This window comes from Heterodontus francisci, chromosome 27, assembly GCF_036365525.1.
Source record: "Heterodontus francisci isolate sHetFra1 chromosome 27, sHetFra1.hap1, whole genome shotgun sequence".
NCBI classification, from domain to species: domain Eukaryota; kingdom Metazoa; phylum Chordata; class Chondrichthyes; order Heterodontiformes; family Heterodontidae; genus Heterodontus; species Heterodontus francisci.
This window is the reverse complement of record NC_090397.1, coordinates 33059329-33076981: the sequence shown is the minus strand read 5'-3', so window position 1 is coordinate 33076981 and position 17653 is coordinate 33059329. Positions and strand designations below refer to the sequence as shown.

Sequence of the window (17653 nt, the reverse complement as noted above, 5' to 3'; positions counted from 1 at the left end):
GGGCGGTAATTAGCCGGGTTGAATTTGTCCTGCTTTTTGTGTACAGGCCATACTGGGCAATTTTCCACATTGCCGGGTAGATGCCAGTGCTGTAGATGTACTGGAACAGCTTGACCAGGGGCGCAGCAAGTTCTGGAGCACAGGTCTTCAGTACTATTGCCGGAATATTGCCAGGGACCATAGCCTTTGCAGTATCCAGTGCCTTCAGTCGTTTCTTGATATCACGCGGAGTGAATCGAATTGGCCGAAGTCTGGCATCTGTGATGCTGGGAACTTTAGGAGGAGGCCGAGATGGATCATCAACTCAGCAATTCTGGCTAAAGATTGTTGCAAATGCTTCAGCCTGATCTTTTGCACTGATGCGCTGGGCTCCCCCATCATTGAGGATGAGCATTTTTGTGGAGCCTCCTCCTCCAGTTAGTTGTTTAATTGCCCACCACTATTCATGGCTGGATGTGGCAGGACTGCAGAGCTTAGATTGAATCTGTTGGTTATGGGATCGCTTAGCTCTGTCTATCACATGCTGCTTACGCAGTTTGGCACGCAAGTAGTCCTGTGTTCTCGCTTCACCAGGTTGACACCTCATTTTGAGGTATGCCTGATGCTGCTCCTGGCATGCCCTCCTGCACTGTTCATTGAACCAGGGTTGATCTCCTGGCTTGATGGTAACGGTAGAGTGAGGATTATGTCGGGCCATGAGGTTACAGATTTTGGTTGTGTACAATTCTGCTGCTGATGGCCCACAGCGCCTCATGAATGCCCAGTTTTGCATTGCTAAATCTGTTCAAAATCTATCCCATTTAGCACAGTGGTAGTGCCACACAACACAATGGAAGGTATCCTCAATGTGAAGGCGGGACTTCGTCGACACAAGGACTGTGCAGTGGTCACTCCTAGTAATACTGTCATGGACAGATTCATCTGTGGCAGGCAGATCTTTGAGGACAAGGTCAAGTATGTTTTTCCCTCTTGTCGATTCCTTCACCACCTGCCGCGTACCCAGTATTGCAGCTATGTCCTTTAGGACTCGGCCAGCTTGATCAGTCCCCACCCAGAGTGCAATTTGCGTCCTTGACTCCCTCAGTGCTTCCTTCAAGTGGTGGTCAACATGGACGAGTACTGATTCATCAGCTGAGGGTGGGCGATGGGTGGTAATCAGCAGGATGTTTCCTTGCCCGTGGCCTAATGCCATGAGACTTCACGGGGTCCGGAGTCGATGTTGAGGCCTCCCAGGGCAACTCCCTTCCGACTGTATACCACTGTGCTGCCACCTCTGCTGCGTCTGTTCTGCCCGTGGGAGATGACATACCCGGGGATGGTGATGGCAGTGTCTGGGACATTGTCTGTAGGGTATGATTCCGTGAGGACGACTATGTCAGGCTGTTGCTTGAGTAGTCTGTGGGACAGCTCTCCCAACTTTGGCACAAGCCCCCAGATGTAAGTAAGGAGGACTTTCCAGGATCTACATTGGACGACCTTTTAATTCTAGATTTATTAATTGAATTCAAATTCCACCTTTTTTGTGATGGGATCCGATGTCCCCAAAAAATACCCTGGGTCTCTGGGTTACTCGTCCAGTGACAATACCACTGCGCCACCACCTCCCCTACTGCACTTTGTCATTCCATATTCATAAACGGAAGACTCACAATTTACATAAAAGTACCTTGACAGTACTGACACAGTCTGGTTAAACCGATAGCCTCTGTAATCTCCACACGAGTTACATATTTAAGTAACTTAACTTGCGCCCCGGTGCTAACTCCAGTTATCTAACTTTCACTGTTGAAATACTTCCTTAAAATTTTGCGGGCTGTAAATTCAACTTTGCTTTTCGATTTTTACGATTCACATAACATACAGTACAAGAAACTCCCGACTACCCCATCATTTAATCCTAATTTATCTTAAAAAAAGAGAATTTAAAAGTTTTGGAACGTTATGAGTTCGTAATTTTAAAACTTCAGCCACTTTGCTGACAGTGCCGTTACCCGTTTCGATCACAGCCAGAGAAGTTAAGCCGTGTTGACAGCCTGGCCCTGACAGTCAATCGCCTCCCTCCCGTGCGGCCCGACACAACATCACAAGGGCATTCACCGAATAAACACGTCACGAACCTGCCTGGAACCTTGGAAACATTCCGCTTCCAGAACTGCTTCTTCCCGCCTTCACTGGACATTTTCCACCCCAATGCGGGCCCACTCTCACCAAATGTTGGGCACAAAACACTGTTGGGACCGACCACAAGCTGTAAAGTTTATTTCATCACACAACAGCCTCCCTGTCACTGGCACAGAGACGCCATGTTGCCATTCCCAACAAACATCCTTTCTATTGGCTTGAATTTCCGAGGTAACGGCCGCACCAATCAGACGCTGCCTTCCGTCGATGTCCCCGCGGCGGTAGATGACGTCACAAATTGGATGGCCTGATCTGTGACATCACGGGGTTGCATTCGTTTCACTTTGAAGAATGTCTAGTTTTTAAAATGCTGGAAAGGTGCCAGTTAGCACCTAATAATGAACATTGGTGTCTAGTTCCGATGAAGGGTCACTGACCCGAAACGTTAACTCTGCTTCTCTTTCCACAGATGCTGCCAGACCTGCTGAGTGGTTCCAGCATTTCTTGCTTTTATTTCAGATTTCCAGCATCCGCAGGATTTTGTTTTTAATTTATTATATTGGTGTCTATTTGTTAGACATATTCATTTGTTGCCTACATACCCAAAGTTCCTGACGATCAGGAATCGACCTGTGAGGGATGTATAGGCCTGAGGAGAACTGTCAGCACAAAGAGTGCCTGGGAGAGTTCACAACCTGACTCATTGTGAGTATCACCAAGGGAAATCCATGAATAACGTTTGAATTCTAATTAAGTAGCATAACAGTAAGAAAGAAAACTTATATTTGTTTATGCCTTAATCGGTTTCAAAGTGCTTTACATCCAATTAATTAGTTAAATCGCAGGTGTGTCAGCTGTGGCTCAGTGGTTAGCTCTTTTACATCTGAGTTACAAGGTTTTGTGTTCAAGTCCCATTCCAAGGCTAGAGCACAAGAATCAAGGCTGGCAGTGCAGTACTGAGGGAGTGCTGCACTGTTGGAGGTGCCACAACGACCAGTTGCTACAGCAGCTTGGCAACAGGCACCAACATCAAAAACACCAACTCACAGTGTCACTTGGCAGTTTCATGTGCAGCACTTGTAGCTGAATCTGCCTCTCAAGGATTGGCCTTCACAGCCATCAGCTAAGATGCACCAAGAGAAGACCTAAATGGATTGCTTGCTACATGACCATCATCTTTCATACATGGAAGGATACCAACCATATTTCCATCTTCACTGTAGGAATCTGGTGTAGCTGTTTGCTTGGCCTTTTATAGAACCCACCTGATTTTCACCCAGTGGTAAAGACAAAAATCGGCAATGGGAGACTATACTTGGATGGCCCAAGTTAAGGTACACAATGCAAGCTGCGGAATGCAGCAAAACTCAAATTCCAGACCACATAAAGCAGGAAAGCATTTGCAGGAGAAACTATTTGAAGGCATTTCTAATAAACAGTGGCTGACTTTATGTCGGTTCAGGTTTTTTTCAAAAGTTATACACTTTTATTATGTATATTATAGCACATATTGTTTTTAACTAAATGGATTAGGCTTTCCAGGGAAGCAAAATATCTCCGCAGGAGGTTACAGAAGTTTTTTTTTTCCGGCCGTTTGATAGGCTAGTTTTCTTGATGTTGCTGGTTCCTGATCAGTTACGATAGACCTTGCAACCTGCCTTGTGACATTTGGCTATTTGAGCAAGTAAGCTTAATTAACTGAACAATTAATAATTACTTCAGTCCATCAGTGATACTTCATAAATAGTAAAGCAGTGACAGATAATGAGTGTGGCACACTAGATTTTATAGGAACATGCAAGACACAAGGCTTTGAATTAAGTAGATAGATATATGTATACAGTTAAATTAAATATTAGGTCATTTTCATTACCGTTTCCATTGCTGACCTCATCTCTGGAGACCTCCCCACCACCACCACCCCCGCAACAGTCTCCAACCTCAAATTCCCCAATTTCATGCAACCCACTTCTGCCTCCTTCCCTAGATCCACAAACAGGACTGACCCAGTAGATCCATCGATACAGCCTGTTCCTGCCCTGCAAAACATATTTCTGATCTCAACTCACCAGAGACATTTAGTCCCTCCACACCAGGATGGCCTGCGGAGCTTAAGATTCTTCCTTAAACGGAGATTCAACTAGTTCCCAACCACTACCACTCTCCTGTGTCAGCCAAACTTTGAACTGCTTTTCTCACTTCCTCCAAATAACAATGGGAGAGAGATTTTGACTTGCCAAAATGCTGGAAACATGGTAAGTCTGGGTTTCTCTGCATACTGTGAAATCACAAAGTGTGGGTCTGATCCCTGACCTCGATGGTGGGGGGCAGGCGGTCCAATCCGCAACCTTGATTGGTGGGGGGAGGGGATGTGGTGGAGCGGGTTGGGGAGGGATGTATGGGGATGTCTGGTGGGTTGTGGGGAGCTTGGGGGTCAGAAGAAAGCAGTCCTGTTCCTCCTGGCCCAGAAGAAGTGCTGTGAAAGCATGCCTTCTCCCCAAGGTTGTCTTCGCCTTCCTGCAGCTGCCAGGTTCCCTGATGCCCAGAAAACCCAGCCAGCCACAGTTCAACCTGTAAAGTAGGTTAAATCTGAGGCTTCCATCCTTATTAACATATTTAAAATGCCAACCCATTTCCTGGGATTGAGGTAGGCTGCCCGCCCTGGTCCCACCTCAGTAAAACATGAAACTTGGCAAAATGGTGCTGTCTTCCCTATGCGCTTGGAATTTTTGCCTGTTTTATACCCCCACCTGCACCCAATCCAACTCATTCACCCAAGTTAAAATTGCCCCCAAGGTATCCCTATGGGAACCCCAATGGATCCTAGCTGTTCCTGCCTTTTTTGTGGATACATGGAACATTCTTTGTTCCAGCATTACTCACGTGCTCTCTCACTTTTTTGGTACATTGCCGACTGTGTCACTGCCACTTCCTGCTCTTGCCCTCACTGGAAAATGTTATCAACTTTGCTTCTAACCTCCAACCCTCCCTTACCATCTCTACTCTTACCTTTCCTTCCTTGACTGCTCAATCTCCATTTCTTTGGTTAGGCCGTCTACCAATATCCGCTACAAGCCCACCAACTCCCACAGATACTGTGATTATACTTCCCCCCCGCCCCCCCCCCCCCCACCCCTATTGCTGTAAGGACTATGACAGTCTCCAAGTTTCTTCATCTCCGTCACATCGGTTCTGACAATGCCACCCTCCATACCAGAAGTTCCGAAATGTTTCTCATTACTCAAATAAGGATTCCCCTCCACCATGTTTGACAGGGCCATCAACTGTGTCCATCCCAATTACCATATTTCCACCATCACCCATTCTCCTCCCCCATAGAACCATGACAGGGTTCCCCTTTTCTTCATCTTCCATACCACCAGCCTCCATATTCAACAGATCATCTGCTATTTCCACTACCTCCAACAGATTCATAGGCAATGGAAGCCTTCTCCTCTTTGCCAAATTTTCCAGGCTCCCTTCCCTTCTGCTATCCTGCAACCATTTACATTTCCTCTGAATCCATTATCTCCTCCTTTTGCCTTGTACCATCATAATTTTTGTCATTTAATCACTCCTGCCCTCCATCTTATTACAGACCTCTTTCTTTTGTCCTTTCCTGCCACCACCAACCACCCCCCATCCGTTGCCCCCCATTTCCCTGGCTCTGTCCTTGCTTATAAACATTTTACCATTCTGATGAATGGTCATTGACCTGGAATGTTAATTCTGTTCTATCCCCACAGATGCTGCCTGACCCGCTGAGTATTTCCAACATTGTTTTTATTTCAGATTGCCAGCATCTGCAGCGTTTTGCTTTTGAAATATCAGCTGTATGGTTTTAATTCTGCACTTTTAAGATCTGAATTAAATCCCATAATGTTTTACCAACTTTAATTAGATTTTATATTATTTTCAAATTGTTCTAATAAAGTGTTAGCAGCAGTGTGTTAATGCCAACGTGTTTGTTTGACGATACGTTTTGTTCAGCGATGATCGGTGCCAGATTTTATCAGAACTAATAATGTCACATTGATCATTATGGGACTACATTTTCACAGGCCTATTTTAAAAGCCAAAAATACTAAAAATACACCATACCAAAGGGGTTAGGAATTCATCTCGGGTAGAAGCTCAAAACAGGTGGAGTTGGATCGGCCACCTGTTTTGTACCATTGCCTCTGACGAATTTCTACCCCCATACTTTTCTCCAATGAGGTTTCTCATGTAAAAATGTAAAATCTATTGAATGATATAAAAAACACAGCATACTACTGTTAAAAGAAAAACTTACAAAAGGCAAATATAAATTAATCCCATCACCAGATACATTTAAATACAACATCCGTAACCCAGCACCACAAATCTGCTTCAGTAGCAGTAAGATTTCTTACCCCAAGAAAGACTAAAAAATTCAAGAAAGCAAAATAACCTGAGAATTGTAACACTATCATAATGAAGCCTCTGAGAATTAAAACAGAACATAGGGTGCTATAAAGCTCATGGTTTTACTTAGCTTGAAAAACAAAGGGACAATTTGAAAGTTAATATTTCCCCTATGGATTTGGAAAAATATATCCTAATTTATTTGACGGCTATAATTATGCTTATCCAGCATTTTCCTACCTCATTAAAATATATTTTTCACTTTGTGCTGAAACAAAAACCATGCATAAGATAGAAAGACCTCACTGAGGAGTTTTGTTTCTTTTATCAATATGGTAAAGACACAGAGAGAAATCCATAGGTCACTGAATTTCACACTGCATGAGGGTGTGCAGAATTTTGAGCACATAATTGGGGCTGACACTTTAGTGCAGTACTGAGGGAATGCTGTACAGTAGGAAGTGCCCTCTTTTTGTTGAGATGTTAAACTGAAGCTGGAGGAAGTGACAGAAGGGTAAAGTAAGAAGCTACTTCTACTATAGGGTTAATGTAATGTTTTTCTTATTGTTGTTTCTTCAAACCACTATCAGTCATACACGGCACAGCAAAATGCACAGCATATTATCATGTAAACTATGAAGGGTATTTAACAGCTACCGCTTGAGTGGTACAGAGTGCCATAAGGTGCTGGCTTATTGTGAGTTGTAGCAAGTGTAGCTGTTTCTTTTCTTGCGGAACACCGATATAAGAGAAGTGAAACGTGTTAGAATTCTGGCTATTGCTCACAAATAATTATACTGTGATGTATTGTTTTATTTGACCCAATGCCTGGGTAATGATTAGTGAATGAGTAGCGTGAGAAAGGATATAATGAGAAGCATGGTATAGCCCTGAGAATGGAGTTCTTCAACTACTTTAGCTTCCCCACTTCCTCTCTGCTCTCCACACCAATGATTCTCAAAGTGGCCTTTTCAAATGCACTAATAATATTATGGACCCCTCCTTTTGTGTAGCTACTTTTTTTTGTACTGCTAGCAGAGTTGAGACACTGAAAATGACAGGAGCACAAAGTGTCACTCCAAGTGACCATTCTGCATCCCATCGTGGCTGTGAGCACATGAATCATGCAGCTAGATTATGTTGGAAGAATTTTTTCAATGAAGCCCTTTCTGATTTCAGTGTAGCAAGTGTTTCAGGTAGAAGTTGCAGCTGGAATGTGTTATCTTATGCAGAATGGACATACATGGTAAGCATTCAAAGAGTTGCACGCTAGTCTGAGTGGGAGGAAACACTTTTTGATGTTCAACTCTCATCCATCTGCTTGATGTAAAATAATAAGGGGTATTCTTATCTTTGCTGATTTGGTCAGCTCTTTAAACTTAATGAAATTATCAAAGAAAAAGCAGTTAGACAATTATTTCAGCTAACAATTGGAGAATCTCATAATAAAAGACAACTTAGGAATCTCAGAAAGGCAGTCAGAACACGATTTAAATGCAAATCCACCAAGTTGATAGAGAAATACATTGTATTATACATTAAAATTGTTGAGTGGTCTCAAGATTCCAAATGTACTGCACAAGTGGGAAGCGCTGTAAACTTAATGTAATGTGACAGATTAAAAAAAGTGGATGCCATTAAATATTGCATGACCGACCCCTACCTAACACTCAACAATCAACTAGTGCTAAAAAAATGTATATTAGCCAACTCCCACAGACAGCAAATGTAAAACAGTACCTTTAAACAATCCCTAGATGCCAAAAGTAAAAATATTGCCTGAACCAAAACAAACGCCCAAAGCCAAGGGCATGTCTGTTAAAGTTCCACCGCAGATGATGTCATAAAATTAATACTGAAAGCAGCAAAGCCCACAGCTTAAAAACTAACAGTGAGTATCTGAAATGTTGAATTGGAAATGAACTAAGTCTAGAATCAGAAACTGAAGAATGTATTGGTTTGTAAAAAATCAGCATAACCTAAGTCAAACTGACTAGGACAAAACTAAGCCCTGAAACACCAGGCTGTGCTTTGCACATGAACCTCAATCACACCCTTCCCAACCCACCCCCAGCTAAGTTGAAATTTTGGCAAAGGATAGGAAACCTGGGCCTGGCTCCTCCTCCCTGATCAAAAATTTTGGGAACAAATTGCAATCTTCTCCCATTCCCCACCTTGACATAAAAATCATAATTGGGCCCAAACCCCACTGGAGATATTCCTCTCCACCTCCACTCCTGCTTTACTGTGAACAGAAATAGACAATGATCCGTCCCCTAGTTCTCGCTCCCTTTCTCTCCACCCCACCCTCCCCCCTCAGAAATTTGCAGCATAGGCCATTCCACAAAGCAATAAAGGAGAAGGTGATGTATTGGACATCAATTCTAGAGCCAAAGAATCAAGAGTTAGAAGTGTGGAAATCAAAGTCAAAGTCCAGAAAAAGCTACAGCAATTTGGATCAAGCTATTAAAAATTACAATATTCTGACACTATAGATCAAACTGTTGTAATATATGTCCATGTAGCACACTCTTCAAAGCTTGGGCTGTATAGCATGACATGTGAAGTAGACTGCATCTGCAGAACTTGGAGAATTAAATTAATAATGTGGATCAGAGACGTTGCTTCTGTGCAAGGGGAAAGTCTCATCCCAGTACACAAGAGTTCCACTACCTTTGGAACTTTTCATTCACACAGCATACATTATTTGTAGGAATTTGCAGAATTTATCACAGAATATTGTCATTGAGAAATTACTTGCCCTAATTATAGAGAAGCTATCACAACACATTACAAACAAATAGGATATCCGTTTGATTTATTAAGTAGATCGATTTAATTAATTCAGAAATTGCAAAATGAAAAGTTACAAAATGTAAAAACTGCAGCAAACATTTTAATTCAAATTATATTAGATGTCTATATTTTAATGAAGCATCAGCTCCGAAATTGCTAGAAAAATAATGGTAGGTTCACGGCACCTGTCATTTATGTGTAAAAAGCCTGCAATTTGTGGCATAGGATGCCATGAATTCCAATTCACCACAAATTGCTGGACAATTTCCACCAGTCTCGTCAAAACTGAAAAAATTACCATCTCTCCATGAGCCTCCACATTATGTAAGATGAAATTACTGGATTTGCGTCATTATTACGCCACATTTTGGCATGGTAATTCATGTCGTAAGTACCCAGTTACTGCTATGATTTATGGTCCTGTCCACTCAATCTTGGAGGCACAAAGAGAACAATGAAACTGTGAAGTAGCAGTTACTCATGTAGTAAATTGTTCCTAGAAGTTTTTTAAATTTTAATTTTTCCTTAATGGCTCATTTTTTTTCCTCAATACACTCTTGTTCATTCCCTCTATATTTTTTTCTGTACTTAGTTTGACTAATTCACCCTATTTCTTTCTCTGTCCTTTGCTCAGTTTCTTTCTCTGTCCTTAAATTCCATTGGTTTAATGAATTATACCATTGGACCCAACAGTCATGAGGTCCCAGATGCCCCATTAACATCACTGCACCATTACCAATTCGCATTTCTCGTAATTTGTGGCACAAAAATATCATCCAAAGGGTGAGATTAAAAAATAAGAATTTACCATGCTCGCCACAAGATGTACAAGATGATGGGCTATCATATTGCAGTTAGGATTGTTTTCATTGAAATCCATGGTCACTGCACAATTGGAAATATAATTGCTTTTACAATGATCTGCTTTTGAATTTTCGAATTTTAACATTAAAAGAGAATATTCTCATGAATAAGGATATAATGTAGTGACACCATCCCCGGTAAGAATGAAAAATAATTCCAATTGTTCCAATGCTAGTGGCTTCTTTTCTATTACGTGTCAATGTTGCTTCCTGCCCTCACCCTGAGCTACAAAATTTCAGGAACTATGCTTCAGATTTCTACCCATCCCTTAACTCTATGTGATCCCTCCCTCATCCTTCCCTTCCTTCCTGGACTTGTTGCTATCTCTGGGGATGGGATATCCACAGCATAATCTTCTCAATGACAATTAGGGATGGGCAATAAATTAGGGATGGGCAATAAATGCTGGCCAAGCCAGCGATACCCACATCCTGTGAAAGAAATTTTAAACAAAGTTGTTTCAACAACATCATGGCTAATTCCTCATGACAACTCCTTCCTGCAAGGACTCCATTCATTTCTCCCAGTTTCTCGGTCTCCATCACATCTGCTTTGATGATGTCATCTTCTACACTACAGCTTCTGAAATGCTCTCCACTTTGATGGACAGGATCCCCAACTGGATCACTTCCTGCACTTCTGCTCTCACCTCTCCCTCCAGTTGCAACTCGATAAGGTCATCCTTACATAAGAACAGAAGGATTAGGAGCAGGAGTAGGCCAATTGGCCCATCAAGCCTGCTCCGCCATTTAATAAGATCATGGCTAATCCGACTGAAGCCTTAAATCCACTTTCATGCCTGCCCCCCCTAACGCTCGACTCCCTTGTAGATCAAAAATCTGTGCAACTCAGCCTTGAATATATTCAATGATCCAGCCTCTACTGCTCTCTAGGGAAGAGAATTCCAAAGATTAATGACCCCCTGAAAGAAGAAATTCCTCCTCATCTCTGTCTTAAAAGGGAGGCTCCTTACTTTGAAACTGTGCTCCTTAGTTCTAGATTCCCCCACGAGGGGAAACGTCCTCTACCGTGTCAAGTCCCCACAGAATCTTATATGTTTCCATAACATCACCTCTCATTCTTCTAAATTCCAATGAGTATAGGCTAAACCTTTCCTTATAAGACAACCCCTTCTTCCCAGGAATCAGCCTAGTGAATCTTTTCTGAACTGCTTCCAATGCAAGTATATCCTTCCCGAAATAAGGAGACCAAAACTGTTAATCCAAGTGTGGTTTCACCAATGCCCTGTACAGTTGTAGCAAGACTTCCCTACTTTTATACTTCATCCCCCTTGCAATAAATGCCAACATTCCATTTGCCTTCCTAATTACTTGCTGTACCTGCATGCTAACTTTTTGTGATTCATGTAAAGGACACCCAAATCCCTCTGTACCGCTGCATCTGCGGTCTCTCTCCATGTAAATAATATTCTGCTCTTCTATTTTCCCTGCCAAAATGGACAACCTCACATTTTCCCACATTATATTCCATCTGCCAAATTTTTGACCACCCGCTTAACCTATCTATGTCTCTTTGCAGGCACTTGACATCTGCCTCACAACTTGTTTTCCGACCTATCTTTGTACTGTCCGCAAATTTGGCTGCAATACACTCGGTCCCTTCATCCAAGTAGTTTTTAAATAGTTGAGGCCCCAACACTGATCCCTGTAACACCCCACAAGTTAGTTTGCCAATCTGAAAATGACCAATTTATCCCGACTCTCTGTTTCCGGTTAGTTAGCCAATCTTCTATCCATGGTAATATATTACCCCCAACACCATGAGCTCTTTTCTTGTGTAGTAACCTTTTATATATCACCTTTTCGAATGCCTTTTGGAAGTCCAAATACATATCTACTGGTTCCCCTTTATCCAACCTGCTTGTTCCTCAAAGAACTCTAAAACAATTTGTCAAACACGATTTTCCTTTCATAAAACCATGTTGACTCTGCCTGATTGCATTATGATTTTCTAAATTCCCTGCTGCTACTTCCTACACAATGGCAAAATGCTGGAATCCAATGACAGATGTTAGACTAACTAGCCTATAGTTTCCTGCTTTCTGTCACCACCTCCTCCCCTACTTTCTTGAATAGATATGTTGCATTTGTGGTTTTCAGATCTGCTGGGACCTTACCAGAATCTGGGGAATTTTGGAAGATTACAACCAATGCATCCACTATCTCTGCAGACACTCCCTTTAAGACCCTTGGATGCAGGCCATCGGGTCTTGGGGACTTGTCAGCCTTTAGTCTCATTAGTTTTCCCAATAATTTTTCTCTCGTGATAGTGATTACCTTCATCATCGAGCCCACCAGCTTTCATATAGCCCCAATTTTAACTTGTGGAGGGAATCCAGCAGATGGGGCAGGTGGCAAACCAGGACCTGGATTCAATGTCGAAAGAAACTTAGTGGTCTTGCAAGAGCAGGAAGGGTGAGTACACTTCTTTATCTTTCCACCTCTTGCACCAGCATCTCTCAACACTCCGCTCCCTTACCATTGTCAATTATTCCCTCCCCTCCATCACTCCTTCAACATACTAAAACAGCTCTTCTCCTTCCAAACACTCACATCTCTTCCTTTCCTCTCTTCACACCATACATTAGCTGAGCAGCTTTTGCAGAGTCGGCACGGCCACAACAGGACAAATGGCCTCCTTGTGTGCTGTTAACAGTGTATGATTCGTTAGCATCAATCTCTTCTCACATGCTACCACATATACAACCAACTATTGCTACCACTCCTTCCTCACTTCACATCTCACACACCACTTTATATTCACATCTTCATCCTCATTCCACCTTGCTTCTTCTGCACCTTTTAATGCTTCCAATATATACACAAGTGCCACACATCTCCACTCAACCTTTCACGACACACTCACGCTCTCTCTTTGCACAACACAGCACATAATACGAGGGAGAGGAATAGGATGGGTAGAGGAATATGCAACATTATCATTCTTATAAAGGCACAGCAAGAAGGCCTGAACTTCAGGCAGGATCATGAGCATTGGGGAAGGACAGGCTGGTAGCATACCGAAGCAGGGTGTCTGCATATTACTTGTATCCCAAACAGCATAGATGTATAAAGTTTAGGAACTTCAACCTGCATTCTCAAGACTATCACCTGATTATGTACAGCTTCTTTCTTCCATCCTAGCTCGTTTTCTGTTTCCTCCGGGGCCTTAACACCAGAGGCTCCTGCAGAAGAAGAACCACTCTGAGGACGCACTGAGAGAAGAATACTGCTGACCTCACACAAACAGTTGTGCGGCGTATTGGAAGGTGGGCCAAAGAATTTCACCACTGCATCAGAACTTTTGATGAAAGGTCACTGACCTGAAACATTAACTTTGCTTCTCTCTCCACAGATGCTGCCAGACCTGCTGAGTATTTTCCAGCACTTTTTGTTTTATTTCAGATTTCCAGCATCTGCAGTATTTTGCTTTTATTAAATTAAACATCTTTATCACATTTGACACCTTGGTCTGCGGTATGTTTCATAGCAGCATCTGAGTTTGTATTCAATGTCATTGATATAAAAGCTGACTAAATGGTTTGAATGTTCTTCAGTGCAGGATGAAGGGAGGGGGAAGAAAGTAACAAAGGGGCTCAGTAAGTTCTCTGAACAGGAATGTGAGAAGCTCAGCAAAATCACTGAATCAAAATCACACTGACTGCAAGGTGCTGATGCGGCCCCCGTTCCTCTGGTGCTTCCTCCTTCCCACTGGTTTTCCTCATTTAATGATAATTGCTGCTGTTGCATTGCATCCTTCAAATGCAATTCTCGCTGCGCGACACTTTGTCTGGGACATAACACAGGGAGACCCCACTGAGCAGTGCAAACATCTAAAACTCTGCTTCAGCATTCCCATCATGAGAGAAATTTGCTGGTACAAGGCCACTGAAGGCAGAGACAAGACAGTTAAACAGATTGCCTCGCTTGTCATGCGATGGTTGAGGGAGATGGAAATTGATCAAAGGTGAGGGAGTTGGAAATTTTGAGGAAACTGGCAGAGCTTTTTTTAATGAGTGAATGTTGAGATAAATTTGAGAAGGGGAGGGGAATGTAAGTGGGAAGGGAGATTAAAAAACAAATCAGACATTCCCATGTTAGTTCTCAAAACCTTGAGTGAAGAAAGGCCATGAGAGATGATGAGGATGAGAGAGTGGCCACAAGTATGGATGAGCAGGTAATATGAAAGGTAAGGAAATAAATTAGGAGAGTGGCAAAGTTAGATTAGGAGTTTCTTTGTGGAGAAGCTGAGGGAAGAGAAAAGAAAGGACATCTCAGTAAAGGAAGTCAATGTGGGGATGGGGGTGCTGTGGGAGTTCACAATGAATATTTTAAAAAAGAAGTGGGAAAGATGGGGGAGCATGAGAAAATCAAAGAGAAGGTGCTGGGGAAGAGGAAGGCTATGTTGCCACCAGAGAAAGACAAGTGGTGGAAAATATAGGTCGTTGAGGTTTCTGTAAGGGGAAACAAGTCACTACTCAGGGCCGATGCTTCTTTCAGTGCTAGGATGAGGTTGCTAACAGCAAAGCGTTTACTAAATCAATGCACTGGGAATCTTTGATCTGCCAGCACCTCAAGCAAGAACTAGTACTTGCATTTATAATTCCGAAACACGTCTTTGAGATGCCCCAAAGCATTTCACACCCAATGAATTATTGTTGAAAGGCAGCCACAGTTGTTTTTTGTTAGTGAGGACAGAATCAGGCTTTTGCTATGATAACCCAGCGATCAAAACATCTGCCAGTGCTCTGCGTCAAAGATTACACTTGAATGGCCACAGGTGGGATGCCAAGGGTGATTGGCAGCCATGCAATGAGTCAGTGGGAGGAAGGGTTGAGGGAAGGCTGAACTGATTACTCCACATTCCTGCCTACCCCCGATAACCTTTCAACGCCACCCCCCCCCCCCCCCACCCCCACCACCACTTATCAAGAATCTAACTACCTCTGACTTAAAAATATTCAAAGTCTCTGCTTCCACCGCCTTTTGAGGAAGAGAGTTCCAAAGACTCACAACCCTGAGAAAAATTTTCTCATCTCGGTCTTAAATGGGTGACCCCTTATTTTTAAACTGTGATCCCTAGTTGAACTTGAAAACTTCTTGATCTGTACTAAGAACAACTATTGCATGGCATATGAGCTACTTGTATATTGAGGGTTTCCACTCTATCAATTTGGTATGTTACTGTTGCCTTTAAAGTTATTTATTCGCTATTTGTGGGACTATTTGGGGGAATATGTTAATACATCTCTTGATGGTCCGGGGGGTTCACAAAGGATTATACACTCAGGTGCCCAAGATTAGAGTCTGAAGATTCCTAGCAGAAACCCAAGAATGCATATTGCTTAATTATCAACTTAGTGATCAAGAGGTCGTCGTGTTGGCTCATGTGGTGTGCTGGGCACCGTTTTTCATCGTGCAGATGTGGAAGGTATGGGACGACCAGGCTCCTGAAGAAACCTCGACGACCACCTCAGGGCCTCAATCCGGCCTCAGTCGTCCTTCCACCGTCACTGCTGGGAGCCGGGAAAGAAGTTCCCCCGTCAGCTTGATGGTGACCATGAGCGCAGCGTCAGCCTGGAGGACGCTGATATCGAGGAGGCCGTGCAGGCTGTGGGCTGGCCCGCTCACCGGGGTCGCAACCCCCGCCAGACGCCTCCCTCCTTCCCCCTACACCACCTTCCTTCCCAGCTCACCTCCCCCACATGGAGAGTAAAAGGCATTAAAAGCCCCTGCTCCCCAAAATTCTTGGTGCAGCAAGTGAGGGGTAGACCTGGCAGGATCAATTTCATTCCAAGAATCTTAGAAGAAAATATCGCAAATAAATCACGATAGTTTTAATTTTTTTTTAAATTAGACCGGCAAACTTTTTTGTCCAGGTTGAAACTACACAAGGCAACCCCAACTTTACATGGGGACCGCATTGTGTGGGAGCTGATGAAATGTTTTATTACCTGCACCCCCTTTCCCCACCCCCTCCCCAGCTCCCCCCTCGCGCCCCCTTTCCCTGCACCCCCTCCCCCTATCTTCTCCTCGCACCCCCTTTCCCTGCAGCCCCACCCCCTCGCACTCCCTTCCCCACCCCATTGCAGCCCCATTCCCACCTGCTTCCCTCTCCCCCTCGCCCCTCCCCCTCGCACCCCCTCCCACCGGCATCCACTTATCCCTGAGCAGGGGCACTAACAATCCCACTCCTTGTGGGCGTCTTGGGAGAGACCTAGGCTAAGGGAGTAAACCCAAACAGAGAATCCAGAGCGTAACCCCGAAGGCGGTCATGTGTCATCTTTGGCATGTTTCCAGCAGTTCTTGCAGTCATACCGGCGCCAAACGTCATGCTCTGCACTCCTTTGGAGCCCACCAGGAAGGCCGAGAGGGGGGATTTTGACGCTTGGGCAACTCACAACCTCCATACATCCGCCCAGGCATGCGTCATGGAGAGGGCACTCCATAGTCGCTTCACAGCGACCAAAACAACATGGAAGGCAGCAGTTATGTGTTATAAGTCCAGCTCAATTGGCGTAGAGATTGGGCGCCACGGGTTGCCTTTGTCGGTGGGAGAGGTCGTCGCATCTCACTGGACAGCTACCGCCTGCCTCAAACCGGGCAGCCCCCGGTCAGTAGGGTTCTGTCCCGCCACAGTCCACCTGCTTCAATGGGTGCTTGGAGCTCAGGGTCATTGCCCAACAAGTGGACTGTAACACCGCACCACACAGCACGACATAAAAAGGAAAGAAGCTACCAGCCCTTCGTTTTGCAAGCTGGAACGTCAGAACTATGTGTCCTGGCCTATCGGAAGACCTTACACAAATCAACAATTCTCGGAAGACCGCCATCATTAACAACGAGCTCAGTAGACTCAATGTGGACATTGCAGCACCTCAGGAGACATGCCTCCCTGCAAGCGGATCTCTAAGAGAGCAAGACTACACCTTCTTCTGGCAGGGTAGGGATCCTGAAGAACCAAGACAGCGTGGAGTGGGCTTCGCCATCAGAAACTCCTTGCTCAGCATGATAGAGCCTCCCTCAAATGGATCGGAACGCATACTGTCCATCCGACTGCTCACCACCTCTGGTCCAGTACACCTACTCAGCATCTATGCTCCAACACTCTGCTCCCCACCTGAAGCTAAAGACCAGTTCTACGAGGAACTCCATAATATCATTAGTAGCATCCCCAACACCAAACACCTGTTACTGCTGGGGGACTTTAATGCCAGGGTTGGGGCTGACCATGACTCATGGCCCTCCTGCCTTGGGCGCTATGGCGTTGGAAGGATGAATGAGAATGGACAGAGACTGCTTGAGTTGTGTACCTATCACAAGCTCTGATTCACCAACTCGTTCTTTCACACTAAACCCTGTCACCAGGTTTCATGGAGGCACCCAAGATCACGTTGTTGGCACTAACTGGACCTCATCGTCACAAGGCGAGTCTCTTTAAACAGCGTTCAAATCACATGCAGCTT

The 17653-nt window shown here is 44.1% G+C and overlaps 1 protein-coding gene across 9 annotated transcripts in view; it reads right to left on the bottom strand.

The window, feature by feature from the left end:
• tbc1d22a (TBC1 domain family, member 22a) overlaps positions 1-2350 on the bottom strand; it is a 534956-nt gene extending 532606 nt beyond the window's left edge. For all 9 annotated transcript variants that reach the window (XR_010977650.1, XR_010977651.1, XM_068059138.1 and 6 more), the window contains exon 1: positions 2118-2350. Coding sequence is in view for 6 of the 9 variants with exons in the window: in XM_068059134.1 (XP_067915235.1) it covers positions 2118-2179 (62 nt within the window). In the remaining 3 variants the exon portion in view is untranslated. The remainder of the gene's footprint in view (positions 1-2117) is intronic.
• Between the last annotated feature and the right edge of the window lie 15303 nt (positions 2351-17653).